This window comes from Corythoichthys intestinalis, chromosome 18, assembly GCF_030265065.1.
Source record: "Corythoichthys intestinalis isolate RoL2023-P3 chromosome 18, ASM3026506v1, whole genome shotgun sequence".
Classification (NCBI taxonomy): Eukaryota; Metazoa; Chordata; class Actinopteri; order Syngnathiformes; family Syngnathidae; genus Corythoichthys; species Corythoichthys intestinalis.
Genome location: NC_080412.1, coordinates 5,595,127 through 5,618,399, shown reverse-complemented (window position 1 = coordinate 5,618,399; position 23,273 = coordinate 5,595,127). Strand labels below are relative to the sequence as shown.

Sequence of the window (23,273 nt, the reverse complement as noted above, 5' to 3'; positions counted from 1 at the left end):
GAAAATATGTAGAGGTCTGAAATTTCAATATAAAACAATATCCGTAACTCACATTTTATGATTTTTCAATAATTTATTTGTAATTTACTGGGGTTCATAAGTATTTGTACCCCTGAGAAAACCAGTGCCAACATTTAGTGCAGACGAATTTGTTTACAATTACAGAGATCAGACGCTTTCTGTAGTTCTTCACCAGGATTTCACATTCGAAAACACGGATTTTGGCCCATTCTTCCACACAAATCTTCTCTAGATTTGTCAGGTTTCGTGGCTGCCGTTGAGAAACATGAAGTTTCAGCTCAATCCAAAGATTTTCGGGAAACGAATCAAGAAAACATCCTTCATACGTATGTCGTAATGTCCAGAGTCGTTTCTACAAGTTCCATAGCAGCAGTGTTTGATCGGCATGTTCTTTTTTGAAAGATTACTGGAGAAAACAAACAGAAATAACATGGATTGTCTAAAGTGTCTAAAATGACCCACTTCCGCGTTACGATGGCGACATCACGGTCTAAAAATAGCATTTGTGCGGTACGCTATTCCATAATCACATTCATAATCACTCTAGTATAGCCAACATTTTTTCGTGGGCGCTCCAGGGGGACACGGGCCTGCGGTAGAGCCCTGTGCCTGGGCGAAGCTTTTCTGTCTTCCCCCTACTGCCCTCTAGAAGTCTCTTCTGGCTCGTCAAAGTCAAAGAGATGGCAATTATGCTGAACAATTTTTGAGCTAGACCCTCATTACGACGATATTATTTTCTCCGTAGCCATGCGGATGAATTATCACTTTATGTTCACATTACAGGTTTCATACTTGTCAACTTTTCTGTACTTGGTTGTCTGCATATGTGGGCATTGATATGCACACCTCACAGTAAACCTCGTTTTTTTCCCTCATCGTAGCCAAGCCAATTGGAGAGTTCTCGCTACTGGGGCTAAAACTTTCTCTCCCTTTTTTTTTCGTGTTAGATTTCGCTTTCCATTAACTCCTCCAGTGACTTTCTCTTTCTTGAGTGTTTTTTTTCCTCCTAGTGCTTGGCCGGGTGCTGGAGGTTTTAGAAACATGTCGTCCTGTAGTATAACATTAGGTGGGTACTGAGATACTGACAGTCCATAGTAGTAATCAGATTACGTGCGTTCAGGTGTGTGTTTACGCCCCACGGAGAGCAACGGCTTTAGCATAGACTCAAAGGTTGACTTTGATCGAAATATCGTAACTAGAGGCGTGTGAAATTTCCGATTCTGAGATCAAAAATTTCAAATTCCGATTATCATCAATAATTGATTTATAATCGAATCGGAGCCTCTGAATCGTAATAGAATCGTTAGGTGCCAAAAGATTCCCACCTCTAATCGTAACACTTTCAAAACATGGAACCATTTGGAATCAGTGTAAAATAAGATTTTTTATTTTCTTTTTTAATCGACACATTATTTTTACTGGCCTCACCGGGCCAGTGGTTGAAGCATTCTGGTGGCTCTGACGGTTTTAATAGTACGTCTGGGCTACTTATATTGTCGACCCCTTTTACAGAAAAAAAACTAATTCCAGATTTGGATTCAGCATCCCAAAATTACAAGTATTTACATTTAAATTAACAAGTGTTTGCATCTAGCGTAAGCAGAAATAATGCTAAAGAAAATATATGATAGTATTTCAGTGTCTCTTTGTTTTGTTTATTCATTTAATCTTTTTCATTTCAGAGGCCAGAAAAGCTTGGCTGAAAGTTTAAAGAGAGAACTCGCCCAGACTCCAGTCCTCATCTCTTGTGCTGATCAGTAAAACTATTCTATTTCTTTTTTTTTTTTTTCCATCAAGCCCTGTTTTCGAAGGAAAACTCTCATTTTCCCTACTCTCCACTATTTTACTGAAATGTCTTTTCGAACATCTCCCCTTGAAAGACTCTGTCACTTATGTCTTTAAGAGGTTGTCAGGGTCTTATTGTATAGTGGCCTTTATGAGGGTCAAACCTTGCAATTTAAACAAAACACCACGTTAAATATGAACAAAAATGAAATCTAAACAGAGTTCATAGTTAACATTTTAACTCACACCACACCAATGAATAGCCTCTTTTTTGATCAAAAGGATGCTCTCCTCACTTCCACTTCTAGTAGCTTTAAGCTCACATCCTCGTAACCAGGATAAATGGTTACGAATGATGTTTTGCAAACTCCGCCTCCTTAACGGCCATCGACCAATCATACATCCTAGAGGCGGTTGTTAAGTGAGCATGATCCGGCAAACCCTCGGATGCCTCATTGTTTAATTGATTGATTTGGTGGTTTTGAGATCGCAAACTGCCATCAAACTTTATAGAAGAAGGCAAAAAGGCTCAACAAAATCTGGAGGTCCAAAATGGTGAAGCGATGCGCCGAAAGAATATCTAAATCAGACTCGAGGTACCCCAGGAGTATATCAGTATGAATGCAGTTACAATAGTACCTTGACATACGATCGCTTTGACAAACGATCCTTTCGACATTCGACGTAAAATTTGACTTGCCATTTGTTTCTTCATCCGACGACATGCTCTAAATACGACGATCAATGACAGCATTGTAGTTGCTTTGTTTTCTCGCAAAACGGACGCACGGCATATTTTCTTGTGAGAGAAATGAACATGCGATCCAACAATGTTAGTGCAGGTGGTGGAAAAAGGTGATGCTTACCATTGACGTGAAGATGGATATGATAGAAAAATATGAGCGTGGGGCGCGCATGCGTTATACGGCTCAACAATACGGCCATAGACGGTCTATGATCTCGGCGGTCCTCCTCCATTCGCCAGTCTTTATAAGTTGGTAACATCGCCAAAGAAATTGCCAGCTTTGTCAGATTTCTAATCATGCATTCCATCAACTTGTGCAACACAACACGCCTAGTGTCCCCCGCAGCAAGTAAACAAAGTGAAAGTAAAAAGGCTCACTCTGTCAAGTCAGCCACGCGATACGTTCAGGTACACCCCGCAAATACATTCGCCACATTAGAACCTGGTTTGTTACATTATTACAGGTATTATTATTATTATTGCAATTTTTAGTCATAATTTATTTGTTTTGCTCTGTGTATCTGCTATTTGCAATAATACCAGCAGTATTTATTAAAGATTTAGTATAGGTTTTCGGGCTGTGGAACGAATTAATGGAATTATAATGTATTCTTATGGGAAAATCCTGCTCGACATACGACCATTTCGACTTACAAACAAGGTCCTGGAACGAATGAATTTCGTATGTAGAGGTACCACTGTATTTCTTTTCAAATTCCGAAAAAACAACTGTATTCCAATGGATTAAACAGTCGAGACGTACAGCTAAATGTTTCCAAATAAACAAGCATACATATGTATGCGTGCGCTAACGTTAAAGCGATGCTTCCTCTGTTTAAGCAAACGTAGCGTCCTAATAAGCGCCTTGAATTTATTTTGTTTTTAATTTTCACGTAACATTTTTTGAACATTAGCATCCCACCTACCTTAGGTGTAAGTGGTAAACCCGCCTTGATAGCTTGGTACAATTTTTTTGTATTTTCAATATTACCTAAAGCTGCTTAGTGTAAAGCCTTTTACTTCAATCTGAAGGATGTTGCAGTGGTGCTGCTCGAAAATAAGGAGGACGGAGCTTTTGCAAAAGATCAATTGATTAAAATTCTTTAGTTTTGGCCTATCATATACTGTATGTCAATATATGCTCTGTATTAGGCATGACAAAATAAGTGTTTTAAATTTAAATTTTACGTTTGTCCGGGTATACTACACATACGAAGACGGTCTGTTGTCACTAGAAAGAGACTGAATGTTTCAAAGTGTAAAACTGCTCATACTCTCGCGCATTTGAACTAGAATTAACTACTAGTATAGTTGAATATGTTTTCCCCTCTTTGATCTATGCTTCATTGTTCCTGTCAGTGAGGCAGCAGGCCAGTATTAAAATGAACACAATATAGCCTAAAATCTCCTTTTCATACCTGATATGTCACTGCAAATTCATTTATCAATGGCCTGCTCAGTGCATTGCGTTAGGTCTTAGAATACTTGAATTATGCAATGTAAATGTACATGCAATATAATCAAGACTTAATAATATTATTACTCATCTCGTAGCTCCTCGAAAGACACTTGTCCTTTAATTATACTGAACAAAAATATAAATGCACCACTTTTTTTGCGAGCTGGACTTGGATCTTAAACTTCTACATACCTGTACATAAGCCAGTCTTCATATGCAATAAGTCAATTAATCGCACGGTAAATTAAAATGACTTGGGCAGTTTTACCGACCAACCAATAACCACCCGCTTCAATATCCGCTGCTTGACAACGCTGAAGTTAGCGACACCATCGCGCTCCCGTCTATTCAACTCGCAGTTCCACCTTCAAAGCTTGCATTTGGGCCAAATTGCTGGTCGGCGGCAATGTTTTGCATGTAAAAAGACATTGGCTGCGTTCACATCCCAGTACCTACTGATTAAAATAGGGTAATATAGTTTTATTAGTTCCTTTTTATCGCATTTACGGCCTGTTACACACTCTGTATTGTCTTTGTCTGTAAATCTTTATCGGCGATACGTGTAAAATTTTGGTTCAAGGCGTGCAACGTTGTCACTTCACGTGTTTAGATGACAATCACTTTTGACCAAAATCTGAGTTTAATGGCCTATAATTAGAAGGAAAAAAATCATATCCTGCACTTTGCTAGCGTTCAAATCACACCCACTATGAAAAATCGGGCAAAAAATGGAATAATATGGCTTTATAGTTGCTAACATATGCACTTTTCAGGTATTTTTTAGACGACAGTCACTTTGGACCAAAATCAACCATTTTGATTGGCTCTAATTCGCACAAAACAAAAATGGTGTGGAGGTTCTCACTAATTTCAGACTCTACACTAAGCTAGCCTAAAAGTGACACGCTAGGCGTAGTGATTATTAAAATGTTGATTCATTAATTTTATAAATGTAGTTTGTTTTATTTTTAGAAAAAAAACAATATGTTTGAATGGGTGTACTTGATATATTAAGACATATTGTCAAAATATTAGTGGTCAAATTGGTTCTTTTTTTTTTTTTTGACAAATCGCATATCACCAATCATTTATGAGACCATATATCTTGCAATTTGTTATTACGACCGACCTTACTTGTACATGCCGGGGTATTTCCCTCAAATGTTGTTGACAAATCTGTCAAAATCTGTGTTCATGAGCATTTCTCCTCTTTTGAGGTAATGTCCCGGGTAGGGCATATAAAAACGCTGATTAGACAGTAGGATTACTGCACAAGTGTGCCTTAGGCTGGCCATGATAAAAGGCCTCTCTGAAATATGCAGTTTTATGACACAGCACAATGCCACCATTTTTGAGGGAGCATGCAACTGGCGTGCTGACTGTAGGAATGTCAGTGTTCATTTGTCAACCATTAGCTGTCTCCAAAGAGGTTTCGGATAATTTGGCAGTACGTTGCGTTTCTATATTTTTGTTCAGTATAGAATAAGCAAACTTGTCAGCTTCTCATGTTAATCCCCAGTTTTCAGTCATTAATTGGGTCAATGACTTCATTAGCTGTCTTCATAAAAGTTAATTCTTTATATTATAGTCATTTGACAACGACACATGGAACAGTCAGATGAAAATTTAGAAAAACAAGAAATGCCATACTTGTATACTTCAACAAATCTAACTGAAAAATGTTTAATATGTCTGCAATATCTGTCTGGTTATAGACTTAAGTACCGTCATTTCAAGCTACTTTTTACCCCAGTTTTGAACCTAGTGTTTTATAGTCCAATACGGCTCATATAGGGTGACACACACATACACATAGCTTTTTTACAATCTGATAAAGCCAAGAAGGATGAAAGAAAAAAAAAGTGTCTTCATAGTTATTGAAACCTAAAAACATGCCATTTAAAGGAGCAATATGTAAGATTGGTGGCCAAAAATGGTACCGCACCCTTAATGAAAATATTGAGGCGCATAACATCACTTTCCCCTTTGAGCTGCCAGATAACTGCTTTGCAGTAGAGAATCAAGCTGCGTTGTCATACCAATGTTGTATTTTAATTGGAAACTAAAAAATGCAATTTCTGGAGAAACTGCATGGGAAGCTTTGCTATGTTGGTCAGTATAGCTGTAGTACAAGTACACGTACTTCTAGTGCAAGTACATGTAGTAAAAGACCACACAAGTAAACGTACTTGTAGTACAAGCCCGTGTATGTACACGTACTTTTAGTACAAGACCACACAAGTACAAGCACACATGCTTGTAGTACAGGTACATTCAAAAGCATGTACTTGCAGTACAAGTAACCAATAGTGTTGCACCGATATCAATTTTTTGACCTCGATACCAATACCTGGCTGTGCAGTATCGGCTGATACCGATACCACTCCGATTGAATGAAGAGCTACATGCTTGAGTGTGAAATCATTGCTATCATGGCTTTGTCCGGCTGCTGCTTACCTTTGTGAAACAGGAAAAAGATATATACAGTGTATATAGTGTATATGAAGAGCTACATGCTTGGATGTGAAATCATTGCTATCATGGCTTTGTCAGGTTGCTGCTTACCTTTGTGAAACAGGAAAAAGTCTAATACAAAGTGAATCCAGGAGAACTTTTTATTGCATACCTTGTATGTGTGACAATAAACCTTTGGCTCTCAAAGGCCAAAATAGTGCTAAATTTGTGAAATTAAAACACGTATTATACTAGTCCAGTGCTTCTCAATTATTTTCTGTTACGCCCCCCCAAGCAAGACGTAAATGTTTCGCGCCCCCCCAAACTCTCCGCCGCCACTGTAAATAGTATTATTCGTCTATAAAATTACTCTTATAAATACGCATCTGCCTAACATTGTGTCCTTTTTTTCTAATAAAGAAAACAAGGAACAGATCAACTTATAATAAAGTATAACTTTATTAACATTGTTTTGTTTGTAACAGAGAAGACTTGACGTGCATCAATTTGCCTGAATTAAAAAAAAAAAAAAAGTCACATTCAAACTGTAAAAAATACACTCAAGGTATTTTTGACCATTTGATACAGAAAAATAAAATGTAATAAAATACGTAAATAATAACAAATTCAAATTGATTAGAAACATTTACTCATGAGGACAATATGCCAAAAAATTTGACCGAAAAAACAAAAATGAATAAAGGAAAAAAAGAGTGTCCTTGGACAGAAGGACAGTTTTTATTTTTGCTGCTCACACTCAGTATTACCTCCTTTGCAATGGTGTGGAGTCATTATGCAATGAGCATGCTAACAATGCTCACTGGTTTACAGATATAACACTGACAAAACAGGACTATTGTTGGCAATATTCGGCACGTTTTCGCTGCAAAACAGTCAAGCGGCTTATCAATGAGATTGGGGTCGAATGTCTTTAAGTGGCGTCTTAATTGATTTGGCTTCTGGCAGTCCGCTATAATTATTTTCAGACACAGTAAACAGTAGTCTTTCCTCATCACCCCACTGTATTAAAAGTCAAAGCTAAAAGGCAAACGGCCCGAAAAAAGCGCATTCTCGGCGGCCGAGGTAGAACCGTAGGTGAGGGCGGTCGTCGTGACGATCCCAAGCCGAAAATGGCACTTCTCGGGCGGCAACGTGAGAACCGGACAAGACAGTGGGTCGCTGCGTGAGTCAGTCCGGTCGGAAAACGGCTTTCGAAAATGGCGGCGGCGCACTGCTCTTCATATCTGTTTTCTGTGTGCTGAGTGCTCTTCCTTAGTTCAAAAATACTGCACGCACTCTGAAAATGAGAGCGCCACTGCCACCCACTGAGTGGATGTGCAAGTACACTTTATTCCAGTCCGGCAAAAAAAAAAAAAAAAAAAAAAAAGAAAAAAGCATGTTCCCCGAGGACACATGCGCCCCCCCTGGCATCGCTCTGCCCCAGGGGGGCGCGCCCCACTATTTGAGAAGTACTGTACTAGTCCAACAGTAAGAAAGTAAAAATACATTAATAATAATAATAAACTCTGAATGAACCAAATATACTCTTTGAAACCCTGAGTTTTGGCTCTCAAAGGCCAAACAGTGCAGCTTTCATGAAATTATAAGTACCGGTAATAAAAATTGACCACAGAATCCTGTCTCTCTATCAGCTTCCCTCTCTGATACTGTTATCGGTATCGGGGCATTATTAGTAACCATAGATGAGTACAATTAAGTACACCTTCTAGGTAAATGTACTTGTAGCACGACAAATGCATATCCTTGTCTTATTTCTGCAACCTTAGTTTACAAAGGCTAAAAACTCTGGCAACCTGGAAGAAGAGAAAAAAACTTATCTTGTAATTGGCTGATTGGTGGAGGGTGGGACATCTGTTGCAAACACAGAATCAAAACTTATCTTGTAATTGACTGATTGGTGGAGGGCAGGACATCTGTTGCAAACACAGAACCAAAACAATAACATTTACAGACTGATTTTGAAATGGGGAAAATATCAGCTTAACCATCGAGAACCGTTAGAAGTATTTCCATAAATCAAGTTACTTTATTGTTAATTGAAATAGTAGGGCCATTGAATGAATAAGTGAAGTGCAAATCTTACATATTGCTCCTCTAAGAAACAATGATAGAATTTTCATTTTTTCAAAATGACATCCTTGAGATGGCAGCCTCCTGTGCAAATGCATTTTTGAGATTCGTCATTGACCACTGCAACATCTCAGCTCGGATACTGTGAATTTCATTCTGAATTCACCAAAATGGCAAAGCGTTTACTTGCTCAAGGCCACTCTTTAACAGTGGTGCCACTTGCTCATGTCTGCCAATATGCATTTAAAAGAAATTCCTTTTTTTTTTTTTTTTCACCCTTTTACAGGATATCCAGGCCCTTGTTCTTTTGTGCAAATATCCCACTATACAATGTGGACATCTAGGGCTTATAAATGATGAATGAAGTACCTTGAAGACAAAGTTGGATTTATATTCCTTATTGTTTTTTTTTTGACTTCTTGTTTTCTGTTTGTTCCATGATTTAACATTACATACTGTCCTTGCACACTGGCCATATTCATTACATCATCTATTACGGAGACAAATCAAGGAGAATAACTCAGAATTATTCAACTGTTGTCTAAGAGATTTGACTTGCTAACGTATGTCATTGCTTTCTTTGTTTAGAATAATATTTAATTTTTACCGTAAATTTCATTTCTAACAAAGACCCTGTAAAGCAACAAAAAAATACTGTATATTAATAGTAATACAAATTATGGCAGATTTAAGTGAATTTTTAAAAACGGAATTTATACCTAAAATTTACAGTTCATCATTTTAGTATCACACTTTTTGTGAAAATTTTAGTTTTTCAGGCTTGAACAAAAAGGCTTTTATGCACGAATGAATACTGCCAGCCCTCCCAAGTTCAAACGGATTGGACATCTATCTCCCTCAAAGGCAGCCAGTGAGTTAAGTAAATTTTTAGCACTTGTTTCCAGGCAGATTTAATGTAATTAAGGGGAAATAGTCTTTCAATTATTAAAAATCAATCTAAAATATTTTACAGGGTCTTTAAAAAGAATACAGTATAGTAGTTTTTTTTTTTTTTTTTTTTTTTTTTTTTTAAGGAACTTATTTTTTCCAAAGGTAATATACTAGCTTAGCATACAAAAGGTCAAGCTACAAAAATGTATTCTATTCTTCCTTGCTTTGTTGTTAGGCAGAATTCTTTTGGCCAATGTGTTTTGAGGAATAGAAAATGTCTCGACGACATGAAGATTTTTGGGGTTTTGACCCCTTTTCATTCAGGTATTCTTACATAGTAGTACATCACAGTGGTATCTCAAGATGCAAAATCTTCCCTACAGGTAAAATTCATTTTACGAAAAGGTTTTCGAAGCTTTTCCCCTTCATATTACGAAAAATGATTCCACATACAAAAGATAATGCGTACTGTAATAGATCATTCCCGCTCACAGAAATGGAATAATGTTTGACTATAAATGTAAACAAATGAATTACACACACCACAATGTGCTCATGTATATGAAACGAAAGAATAAAACTTACAAGCGATGCATCTTCAAGGCATTAAGAGCAAGATGAAACGGCAAAAACTACAATGATGTAGTGGCCACTGAATTTAGCTTGTCTTTTAGTGTTTGCTATTTGCTCAAGTAGCCATGTGATAACGTCTGTAGACTGAACTGGAACCGAACAAACTAGTCACACTTGAGCGCCACTAGGGGGCGACAAAGCATTACAAATAAAGACAGGCAATCAAAGGAGCCAACAGCGCCATAAGATCCTATTGGTTAGACTCTTAGTCATGCGCTCGTATTGGCCTATTGTTGGTATCACTTTCGCATTTTTGTATTCTTTCTTTGCATTACGTTCTATTATCCACGTCATTACAGTTTGGTGAGGTAGATATCTTGAATGATTCAGATGTGTTTGGCTCTTGTTCTGGTTTTAACCTGATGATTTAATGTAGCATTTAAGTAGCACTAGGAATTAAATTGGCGATTGTTCATGTAAAACGTGGTTCATTATACGAAAAAATCATGATACGAAAGACTCTCTGGACTGAATTAATTTTGTATCTTGAGGTACCACTATATTCAAGGGCGTAGGTTTGCATAGGGACGGTAGGGACATCACACTACCAACTTTTCAGGATGCTCAAATTGCATCAACTTTTAAGCAACCGTATTTGCATTATATAAGGAGTACAGTTATAGAGGTGATTTAGATTGTCTTCCCGTATGTTGTAAGGATAGAATAGACCCTACCATTATTAAGTGAATTATTTTCATTTTGTTCAGACTTACATTTATCCCTTTTCACTTGCTAAATGTGCCGGTCGATCCCCCCCAAACGCACGTTTGATCAGCTGATGACTTAACCCCAATGCCACACACCCCCGCCACACAGACACACACACACACTCCCGGCAGATTTATGTCGACAACATGCCACCTCCACCACCTCCTTCGAAGCGGAGGGATGTTAAGAATTTATTTTTTTTCGGCCAGCAGCAATCACTGTAAGTATTGTGATAATATGTGGTGGAGGTGGGGGAAACACCACTAATTTTGCTACTTAAAGTCCGACCTGCATCAGAGTAAGCATAACATTAAATTTTGTGAACATGCTAACCCGTAAAACTACTGTGGTCAGGCCAGCCTAGACGAGGAACAATGAAGTCAAGCTATAGCAGTCTCTCATTTGGATAATTGTTTGCATGATTTACATTCAATAATGCAACGCAGTAGCTTCAGAGTGCGAGTTCCTTTGTTTAAAAAAAAACAAAACAAAACGGGGGGCTATCCGAGAATGGGCCAGGGTGACACTGACATTAAAAAAAATCCTGTGAAATGAAATCACACATCAGAATTTCATGAAAGTACTTCGGGTTGAGTCTTGGGATAGTTTAGTATCCCTCGGTCCTTGGATATCTCAGATTTTTTTTCACAAATCACTTCTACATGACAATAGTTTAATTCCAGTGGGTTCCCCCAGAAGTGGACCCATTCTTAGATAGCTCCGTTTTTTTTTTAATAAAGGGACTTGCACTTCAAAATGTTTCTTTAGTAGTTTTTGAAAACAAAGGGTTGAATCGAATGTTGTATCACCTGAACCAATCCACATGAAAGTTTGTATAAGTCAATACCGATTTATTTTGCATTGATTATTTAGCCTGTTAATGAATTGGGTTCATATTTGTGGGAAATGTAGCCCTGACCCCCATTCAAAAATCTGTTTGTTCTTGTTAATGTCCTGTCCCCAACAAAAAGTCTACATGCAGGTTATGCTGTTATAGCTTTCCTGCCAATGTTGAGACCAAACCTACGCCCTTGACTATATTACTCCTATCAGCTCAGGGCATTCATGAGCAAGGACCATATTTGCAGTTAAAAACGTCTCACCTTGTAATCCTAAAAGGAGACTGGAGTCATCCTAATTTATCAGACATTGTTTGAACAATAAAGCCAATTGAGTTTGGTATATATTTCTATCGTTCATTTGCCTATTTCTCCTCGGTGAAGTTCTTTGCAAAAATAAACCAAACTTCTGCAAAAATAGACTATATTTACATAAAGCAAGTGCATTTACTGACAAATTGCCAAAGAAAAAGTAAGGGTATGTTCCATTTTTATTTTTTTTCCTTTAATAAGCCTGACTCTTACTACCACCACTACAAAAAAGGCACAGAGAAATGCTTCTTCTAATGAAATATTTGCACATAATGATAGTGTTCCAAACGAATCGTTATTTTTGTAGCAGATTGAATTTGCCTACTCGTGCAGGATAAATTGAGCTTCTTCCAGAAAATAGCCATAAACTGAACTTAACTACCTAAAACGGTTCTCTAAAGTCTGTTTTCCTTAATGAATGACGTGAATTCCCCTTTTGTGCTATTACTGTCCTTTTTGAATGTAATGATTTTATAACTGTATTTTTCTAATTCAGTATTGATTGTAAACTATGAAGGCGTAAAAGAAAAAAAAAAATGAAAGTCTACCAAAAGCATTGTATCATTTTAAATGAATACGTGCTTTTCCCATTTTGATGTGTTCCTTTGCAGTTCAGCTGAATTTGGTATGGCATGGACACACCTGCAATTAGATGAGTTTCAACATAGTTGTTTTTGTAAGGTTTAGGAAAGTAAAAACATTGGATAGGTGATGGAGTATGCATCACGATTTATGGTCTTATATTAGAGTAGAAACACTTTAATGGAATGTAGATTGTGGATTTGTTTCCTTTGCCTTTCTTTTTATGTGTAGGTTATATCAGAATTTGACCTCTTGGCTTAACATATGTAATCTGCTGTACTTTATTAACTCTCATTTTAAGATCAGTAGAAAAATGCAGTCTTGTTTTACGTCAAACTGCTTGCATCCTCTTTACATTGTGCGCCATCTTACAGCTGACGTCATAACACTGTTGATGAAATTGTCTTTTTTTCCGCTGAAAAATTATTTGCTTGAACACTTAATAAAATGGCATCTATTACAATTGTGTAAAAGTTTCATTGGCTTTTCTCAATATGAATCCATATACTGAATAGTACGGGTGTGACAATATATCGAAATGGTGATCTATATGCATTGTATACCAAAAGGTTATTGATATGCTCCTGCCAGTGTTAGCTCATTGGCAGCCATTGACGGCGCTAGATGTCCAATCAATTTTTTTGGGGAGGGAACCATTTGCCCTTCTCAGTCAAAAAAGACTGGACGTCTCGTGCTGTCAATGGCACTGAAACCAGAGCATTCACAGCCAGTCATCCTTGTCATCACCTTTTTTTCCCTTTTTTTTTTCTTTTTTTAAAAACTGTCCCGTTCAGCTGTTTGACACGGAGAATGGAAGTCTAAGTGTCCGGTTTGTCTGAACAGTTTTAATGTTTCACATTGACAGCATGACATACTCCCATTGTAATCATTCAACATACCTTGTTTATTATGGCAAAGCAGCGAACATGAAGGGGTTAGGGGGGAACAGAAGAAAAGAAACACAAGAAAAGAAACACAACAACAAGAAATACATTGAACGCCAACACGAACTATGAATATGTTGGTGCTATTGTCAGCTAGATGTATTCCCCGTTTACACCATGTGAGGGGCCTGTTGACCAGTGTAAGAAGGGGACGGGGGGTGAAGGAGTCTATAAGCTAAGTGATTGGGAGGGGTGGAGTGTACACAAATCAGCTCTGTGATCCAGAAACCAGTAATCGTGTGAATCCCTTGTGAGTGTAAGCCCGTCGGCAACCTACCCTATGGTGCCCCACCGCCAATCCAGGCCCCGGGCCCCCCCCCCTTCCAAGCACGACCAATCACATCCAGCTGCTTTTGAGCCCTACCAAACACCGCCACGCAGACGAGCGGGGGCGCCACACCAGGGCCCAGGACCTTCACCCAGCCAGCCCGGGGACGGAGGGCGGTCGGGGGGGTGGGCAGCGCTGCCCATCCCTCACCCTGCAGCCCAGCAAAGGGGTCATCGTCACCCCCCCGGGACCATCCGCGCCCACATCGACCAGCCTTCAGGCATGGAAAGATGGGACGCACCACCAACCCCACGTCCATCCCCACCCCTGTCCGCCCACCCGGCCCACGAACCGCAGCCGCAGCCCCCCCGCCCTACTGGCACAGCACGCCATGAAACCCCAACGGCCCACCAAGCCCAGGGCAGGGCAGGGTCCCCCCCCCAGGGGCAGGTGACACCCAGCTGATACACCGGCGTTCAGCCAGCGATCCGCAACGGAGCACAGGGGGGATACCCAGGCAGAGAGGAGAGGGGAAGGCGGAAGCAGGAGAACGCCGAGAAACCACCGCGGGAGTGGGGGTAGGCTGGGGCTCTGATCTCGTGTTCAGATTATTATGTTGCCTTCCACCCTGCAGATCTCTCGCACACCCCCCATACTGGATGTAACACCAGACCATGATTTTGCCACCACCAAACTTCACTGTTTTCTGAGTGACTCTTGGATCCATGCGGTCTCCTGCAATATTTTCGGCGTCTGTGGTGTAATTTAATGGAAGACTCGTCTGAAAAATCCACCTTTTGCCACTTTTCCAGCGTCCATCCTTTTGACAGGCTGTGGGCCTTGGCAAATTCCACACGTTTCTTTAATTGTTTGCACCCTAAGAGATCTGCAGGTTGAAAGGCAACATAAATAGTCTGAAATAGCAACAAATCTTAGCTGCCTCTTACATTCCTAATTTTCTAACCATAAAAAGGGACAAATTCTGCAGCGAGATGGTGCTCCATCGCATACTTCAATCTCTACCTCAAAGCTCCTCAAAGCAAAGAAGATCAAGTTCCTCCAGGACTGGCCAACCCAGTCACCAGACATGAACATCATTAAGCATGTCTGGGGTCGGATGAAAGAGGAAGCATGGAAGACAAAACCCAAGAATGTTGATGAACTCTGGGAGGCATGCAAGATTGCTTTCTTTGATGATTAAGTTGTCTTTCCTTGCCTAACAGCATTTTCCACCTGTAAACAAACGAACAGAAAAACTTGTAACACTTGCATTTATGCGTTGACATAATTGTGCCATCCTACACGTGCTGATTAGCAACAAGCTCACAGCAGATTGCATGTATTGTAGCCACAGAAGTGCAGTAGTTGTAGTAAATAATTTTAAACGTAATTACGATCATCATCATAATAACATTTCATTTCGTTTCATTTCATAACGTTTCATGCGCAAGATTTTAGAGCTAGTATTTTTGGAGCACCGGACACATGAAAATGCAGGGATAGGAGGAACATCCCTTCCATAACAAAGTGGCAACATGGCTTCATAAACACCCGTTCTTTGTGGTGTCACAGGTTTGGTTCCACATCTGACTTCATGAACATGTTGTCCACCCATGTTGTGATGATTGCAGATGGATGCGGTATTTCCAAATTGTCTTTTTTGAGGGATTTTGATGAGTGATGCCACTCCAGCTCCATTGTTGTTTTGGATGGAGAAAGTGTAAAACGGAAGTTGCGAACAGAAATGCGGAAGTAAAGCGGGTGTCCCTCGGAAACTTGTGTATAGTCTTCATAACATTATGTTTAATGTTCTCTTGTGATTTTTTTTATTCGGCCATTGGTCCACTGTAAAAGTATTGGCACCCCTGCAATCCTGTCAGATAATGCTCAATTTCTCCCAGAAAATGATTGCAATTACAAATGTTTTGGTAGTAATATCTTCATTTGTTTTGCTTGCAAAGAAAAAACACAAAGGAGAATGGAAAAAAATAATTAAATCATTATCATTAATGCTTGGCTGCACGAAGGCTGAGTGGTTAGCACATCTGCCTCACAGTTCTGAGATCAAGGGTTCAATCCCGGGCTTCGGCCTTCCTGTGTGGAGTCTGTATGTTCCCATTCCTTTTGATATTTGAATTTATTTTAAGTTGATGACTTTATTTGCCCTACAAAAAATATTTCATTACATAGTATACCCCTTGCCCTGGCATTTTTATTGCTACAGATTTAGAATTTACATTGCATTGTTATTGTGACCAGTGTTTGTTTTCAACTAAAGAGGAGGAAAACGAATAAAAGCTTACTGCTTTAAGATGGCCGCCGATCACAAACCCCGCCGACTTCAACTTTTTGCATCTTGCTATGTATATGACATCTTTGTCCAAGGATCAACACTTCCGGTTTACTGTCGGTGCATGAGCTGTCACATGATATTCTGAAAAACAGTGTCGTGAACGTCAAACACAATGGCAGCCTTCCTACAATGGAGGAAATTTGTATTTTTTGATAAGGAGACTGTAAAGGATCCTTCGGATAACGGAAAACCATTCAATCTTCCAAATGGAATATCGGCTTGCGACTCCGGACGAGGCTATATTGTTCTTGGAGATATCCTTCACTTGTTAGCCATAGCGGCTAAAGTTAAATTGTCTGGTTTAATCTTAAAACAGCAGCAAAAAAACAAAAACAAAAAAACAATCATATTGTGCCTCGTACGTTCCGCGGTGCATAAGTATCGTTACAACAAAGTAAAGCGATAAGCCACAGTATAATTTACCAACATAGTTCAATTACGTCAATCTGAATTTTTCAATCTAAAGGGTTTACACTTGTGTGTCAAAAATTATTACGTGCAACAATACTTTGGCTTTGCATTAGTTGTATTTAATGCTGTGACACAATTTGACTATCATTTGTAGGGGTGGGAACCTCTGGGTACCTCACGATACGATACACGATACAAGGCTTAATTTCGTAACGATTATCTCACGATGTGTCGATATAAGAATTATCAGTATATGGGTCAGGAAATCATTCTACAACATACAAGTGATAAACAGAAAAACAAGGTATTTTCATCGATCTTCTGTGAATTATGTTTATCACTTGTAGACGTCCATTTTATTTGACGTGGGGGGTGATGTGAGAGACAGCAGAATGCAATCCCTCCCACTTCAAACGGATTGGACGTCTATGATGTTCAATGGTAACCAACGAGTTTAATTTTGGGGCATTACAGGCCGTTCGCTGTTGATTTTCAGTCACTTCCTGTTGATTTTGAGTTACTGAACAGGAAGTGACCTGTGAAATCACCCCCAAATGAATCGGCAGTGGCTCAGACTGAACAGGAAGTAACCCAGAAGTGCCCTGCAATCAACAGGACTTGAGCTGTAAATGCGCTGAAAATCAGAAAGACTAGCTGCGAATCCTACGGTTTCAAATGAACAAGCGTTCATTCGCCCCTCCCAGTCTAAATGAATTTGACGTGTAGCACCGTCAATGGCAGTCAATAAGCTAACATACGTTATTATAGTTTTATTATAGAGTTTGGTAGCAAGTGCAACCTTCTGGTTGATTCTATTTTAAAAGGACACCTTTTTAAAACTTTTTTTCGATTCTTGCAGAAGCGTATCGATAACCTTTTCAGATAAAAACTATCACGATATACAGTATATCACCATTTCGATATTTTGTCAAACCTCTAATTACTTGGCAATACCGTGATTCTGTATGTTCCTGCATAGATTAGTGTTTGTTCTGCGTACTCCAGGGGTCCTCAAATACAAATCTTGGAAGGTCCACAATTATTTTTTTTTTCATTCAAGCATGGGTCCATTTATTAATGTCGTTCAAGTACCATGCAGGTCGACAAACCAAAAATGCAGCGCACATTGTGATTAACTAAAAATAAATTAACAAAACATTTTCTTGACTTAAAAATACACACACAAAAAACATGCAAGTACAATGTTTACACATGTACACTAAATAATTGACAAGATCTGTCATTAAGGTGCAAACAATAACTTGACAGTGCATTTTGTATCTAAAACACTGCTGGACAAAAAAAAAAAAAACGTGCAAATAGTAGCACAGTACATGTTAACATGTACAGAATAAAATGACAAGCTCTGTCATTAAGGTGCAAAAATAATATCAATTGACAGAAACTTTAACTGTAAAACACTGCTCAATGAGAGAAATGGCATTTGGGGGTCACAAAGTTGTTTACTCACATCATCCGCCAGTACTACAGTGCGTCTTGTGGTTGATGAATGAGAGTGAGTTTTGATTTTTGTTGTCATTTCCTCCTTTTTCATTCGAACATTGGTGCCATCACTTCAGTCATACACTCTTTTATTATTTCTCCATCAGAGAAGGGCTTATGTTTGGCCAACACTCACGGCACTCTGAGTGAGCACTCCATTGCAATTTGTTGTTGTGTCATAGATTTAACAATAACCTTCCCTGACTCTTGATATGACTGCTTCAACCTGTTAATTTCTTGCCTTCTCCATTCTGATATTGGAGGAAACTTATCTTCAAAAGAGCTGTGCTCTTTAACATAATGCCGTTTCACATTTTCACTTTTTATCACAGCAACTGTCTTCAAGCATATTAAGCACATAGGTTTGATACTTGCAGTTGGTAAAATGGACGCAGATTTGTCAGTCCATTCGTCATTGAAACGGCGATTTCCGTTTTCCACTTTTCTTCTGTTGGTCAATTTTGAGCATGACATTTTGTTTGATTCGGTCTTCCACTGGTGGCATGTAAACAAACAAGATTGCAAAGTGCCGGGTGCGACTCATGTTTAACACTGCTGCGGTCCATCAACTCCAGCTAGCAGCGTGCAGGCTCTCTCAGCCAATCAGCGCATCCGTGCACGCTCTCTCAGCCAATCAGTGCATCCTAGCAGGCTCTCTCAGCCAATCAGCGCACCGTTGCCTTAGAGATGACAACAGAAGTGGGAACATGGGAGAGATTTGACTAAAAATGAAACAGAATTTAGCGATAGAATAGTAGCGCATAGTGATGGAGCAGCGATTCATAGAAATAGTATATGTTTTAAAAAGTTTGTCTTATTTTTTTTAAAAGTGCCGTTTGCTCTGGGTCCGCAGAGAGGTGTGCCGTGGTCGGGTCGTGGACCGCGGTCTGCTAATTAAGGACCACGGGTGTATTCTGTCTTTCTATTGGCATTTCATTAACAACCTAACTTATTCGAATGGATGTTTATATATTTTCCTTAATTATATTACATATGAGTGGCAATATCTGGCTTTTGATGCGACTTTTGCAGCAAACAACCTTCCAGGCTTACAAATTACGAGTTACACATATTTACCAACTGAAACAACACAGCATTCTTGTAACGGTGGGGCAGGACGAACATGGAATAAACCCTCTCGTAAGTACTGCCAATGCCACCAATTGAGGTTTTTTTATGATAAGTATCAGAACCAGTGATGGACAACCACTAAATCAAATGGTTTCTCAGGTGAAGGTCTGGAATTTGGACAAAAGAGACAGTGGAAGTCCGCTTTGCACAAGAATTTTCCCTGCGATCCCAGGCAGCAAACCAACAGAAGTTTCTTGCCTCAGTGTACATGAGAACCTCAACTTCATGGCAATTGGTAAGGAGCTTAGAAATATTTTCTTTTTTGTGTTTCACTGTATGACTCTGAGTGGCTACCTTTCATGGACAAAATTTCCTTAAAGGGAACCACAGATAGAAAGAGTTTTAGTTCTTAAAATGTAAACCTTAGTATGAGTTTTAATAATTTTGATATTAATACCCCTCTTGATATTTTCGTTTTTATAAAATTTGTCAAATTAATTTAACTAGTAGGTCGCCATTGTTGTTGACGCCACAATGCACTGTGGGCGGTGATGAGATTCTGACAGTATGATAACCTTAAGCCAAAATATCTCGGTTTCACGGTATTGCAATTACAGCTCTAAAATGTGTGACTTTGAGATATCAGTGTTTGTAAAAAAAAAAAAAAAACAACAAAAAAAACTTACTTATATTGAATAGGATTTTTTTCCCCAAAAATGATAGCAAATTGGAACGCAAGTATAATGTTAAGTTTAAATATATATAGGCTATACCGTATAATTAAAATAAAATTAAAATGCAGTCCTTTAGGTGAGCCTAAACCTAAAGCCAGAGCTAAGCAGTATTACCATCAGAACAAAATAATTGAATTATTTTGTATAAAAAGCATGTGCGTATGACTCGTATCATGTCTACATTATACACATACTCTCTTTCTCAACACAGACAGTTGCCAGAGAGAAAAAAAACACCATGTTTTACAACCGCTAGACACACTAGACACTCATGAGTTGTCTCTCGTAGCTGGTCAGAAACATTCATGACAGCGTTTACTAAACTTTAATTTTGTATAGATGCAAAATCATATTAAAGGTATTGCCTCCTTGGCAGCCACCTTCTGCAAACATGTTTTACATGTCAGTTGGCCCTCCGCCTCTAAGCTGTGGCCGTCTAACTTTTTAGTAGCTGAAGTATTCCCATACTAGGTTGCACAAATGACTCAATGACACTGAGTAACAACCGGTGGGGAACCTTGCAGCTGCAAGCGAGATATTTCTCCCTGCATTTTTGGGACATAAAAAATAACCTTTACCGCAGGGACGGTATGACGGAAAATTTTTGCGGTTTTTAAACCGTGACATATTCATACCACGGTATACCTTGAAACAAGTAATCGGCTCATGTCTAGCGGTGATGTCAACTGGCAGCGCTGCTGGGCTCTCTAGCGACTAAGATATGATATCTGTTCAGCCCTTTCAATTTGAACCCGAGAGGAACATTAATGAGCAGGACAGCACTGTCGATATTTCACAAAACGACAAAACTGGTGTTCTCCCAAAATAAGCTACACCGGTGAAACGTCATAGAAGAGGCGAATTTGACACCCAAAGTACTACCATGCGCTTTCAGCTTGTTTTGTTTGGATGCATAAAGGCAGAATGCACTAAAATTGCCTTAAGAAAATAATTAAACGTAGAAATATCAAATAAGGGGGTTTAAATACCCTACGTGACTAATGTAGTCAACAGATCTGCTTTCAAGATACCACAAGAAAACACAATGCCTAAAAGTATGAGAGGGAAACACATGCAACAAGTATTTTGAGCTAATGAAAAGCTAATAAAAGACTCAATAATAACACAAATAGTAAGTACTCGCCACTTCTAACTGATGTGCGCATGTGTAGGACGTAGAAGGAATTGCAGCATACCGGTAGTGTTCATGTGCCAAGTTGGTCTGTGACAGTAACAACTCCTCACTGACGCTGCATGCAGATAGCGTTCAAGACCACACTGTTTAGTAACATTAACACCACAAGGACCATGTTATTTTTTTCTACATTGATAGTATGTGTATTGTTTATCAATTTATGAGCTGTAATCAGTAACAAGTCCTCAGATGAAAACCAACAAACGGTCCACGGAAGCAAGCAGACAACAATAACAGAGGGATTGCGTAAAAGAGTTTATTGAACATACAAAAAACATGCGATCGCAAAAAGGGAGACAACAAAAGGGTCCGTGACAGTAGGTCGGAATCAATTAAAAAATAAAATAAAAAAGGGGGAAAAAACACAGTGAGAGGCAGACTGGGATGCAAGGATGCAACCACAAACTGTTAAATGGCGAAAAGTCAATTTCTCGGCAACCCGCCTAGGATCGGTTTAAAGACACTGCTGATGAGTTGGATTTAGATGCAGGTACGACGTCGAGAACTCATCCCACAGCTCTGTGAGGCGTGTACATGAAGCATTTATATTTCGATCAGGTTTTGGATCCGAATGAAAGTGTCCATGTAAACGTAGCCGATGTTTCCTTGATGCAGGCTAAAACAAATGGAGTCTTTTCATAGGTTTCACAGATGGCAGCGTGGTTTTGACTAAAGGTGACATAACTCGTGATCGACACAGTAAAACTCTCACTCTGCACGAGGGAACCATCCCGGTCACAGGCCTCGCCTTCCGTCAAGTTGCTAAAGTCACGCATCTGTATGTTGCGACGCTTGAGAAAGTCCATGTAAGTTGGATAGCTATGAAATTAATGTGTTTGGTAGGGATGTCTCCGATTCGATCCCCTGCTCAAATATCAGGCACGATTCGACCATTTTCACTGGCTCGGAATCGTCTGCGAAAGATGGGGTTTAAAAAAGTATTTTTATTTTTAATTATTAATTCAATGGCTGCCATGATGGATCGCTGCCAGTCAAATTGGATTGGATGGTGATCACCGCCATTGGCAGTAAAACATGTTCATTCAATGTCAGTCTTCCATTTGGAATGTATTTGAATAAAAAAATATTGAATGTGATGGTTCACTTAATTATTTTTCTCCCTTCTGCCATTGTCTGCATACTATCCTCATTAAAATATGAAAACCTATAAACATTTGGGTGATTTTAGCTAAAGTAGACAGTTTTTTTCATCTCTGTGATTTTTACAAAGATCAGATCACATTTAATGGTGATTTTATGCAGAAATGTGAGAAATTCCAAAAGGTTCAGGTACTTTTTCATACTACTGTATATTGGAACAAATATATACATTTATACACGTTCATATTTACACTACTAAACAGACTTTGCAGAACAAAGCAAAAATATCCAGCAACAGCAAAAAAGGTTAATTGTGGTAGCAAGATAGCTAAGTTTATCACATTTGATGACCAACCCTATTTTTCATATGGGTTTAGTGCTGCAACAGTTAATTGACTAAATCGAGTAATTCGATTAGAAAAAAGCTTTGAATTAAATTTTGTTGCGTCGAGGATTCGTTCAATTAGAGTGACGTTATAATGTTTTTTAAAGTGTTTGTATTTAGTTTTATTGATTTGGATGGATACACTACCCTCTAGTGGGAACAGTGTTCCTAGTCCAATTATTTGAACTAACTAATGGATAGAATATTCGATTATTTAAATAATTAATAGCTGCAGCCGTATACTGTATAGGTTTATTTATGTAATACAAAATGTGCAGAATACTACTAACCCTTTTATATGGCTATAACTTTGGGATAGCTTTGCTCAAATTGGGGAAAAAGAAGATATTTGGATTTTTTTCCCCCCTTAATATATTTTCGAATCGGTATCAAAATCAGGCGGCTGGTGCTCTGACTCGCATGCAAAAATATATGAGATCGGGACATCCCTAGTGTTCAGTTGCGGTATCATCAACTTTAAAATGCTTTTAACTTCCTAGATTAATGTGACACCAATTTTCTTCTCTCCTTTGTTTAGTGCTACTGTCTTTCTGTCAAAGAGTATCCAAAGGTAGAGCTGGATACACATGGCTGTGCACTTCGCTGCTCATCCCTCACAGATCCTTCACAGGATTCTCAATTTATTGTGGCTGGTGACGAATGCGTGTATCTGTACCAGCCTGACGAACGAGGTCCCTGCTTCGCTTTCGACGGAACCAAGATTTTGGCTCGCTGGCATCGTGGATATCTTTTCTTAGTTATCCGGAATACAAAGTAAGAACACTAAC

At 38.9% G+C, this 23,273-nt stretch overlaps 2 protein-coding genes across 6 annotated transcripts in view; both read left to right on the top strand.

Annotated features, from left to right (window-relative positions):
- Positions 1-14,056, top strand: part of LOC130906381 (HMG box transcription factor BBX) — a 68,165-nt gene extending 54,109 nt beyond the window's left edge. For 3 of the 5 annotated variants that reach the window (XM_057820666.1, XM_057820665.1, XM_057820661.1), the window contains exon 15: positions 1,704-14,055. In XM_057820666.1, coding sequence (XP_057676649.1) covers positions 1,704-1,782 — 79 coding nt within the window. In that variant the 3' untranslated portion in view covers positions 1,783-14,055. Of the gene's footprint in view, positions 1-1,703 lie in introns of all 5 variants that reach the window. The other 2 variants (XM_057820662.1, XM_057820667.1) reach the window with 1 other exon arrangement.
- Positions 14,057-15,825: 1,769 nt separating this feature from the next.
- The window catches only part of vps11 (VPS11 core subunit of CORVET and HOPS complexes), a 36,566-nt gene continuing 29,118 nt past the window's right edge, over positions 15,826-23,273 (top strand). Inside the window, exons 1-5 of the mRNA XM_057821066.1 lie at positions 15,826-16,343; positions 18,995-19,139; positions 19,230-19,365; positions 21,642-21,805; positions 23,024-23,259. Of these exons, the coding sequence (XP_057677049.1) occupies positions 16,198-16,343; positions 18,995-19,139; positions 19,230-19,365; positions 21,642-21,805; positions 23,024-23,259 (827 nt within the window). The 5' untranslated portion in view covers positions 15,826-16,197. The remainder of the gene's footprint in view (positions 16,344-18,994; positions 19,140-19,229; positions 19,366-21,641; positions 21,806-23,023; positions 23,260-23,273) is intronic.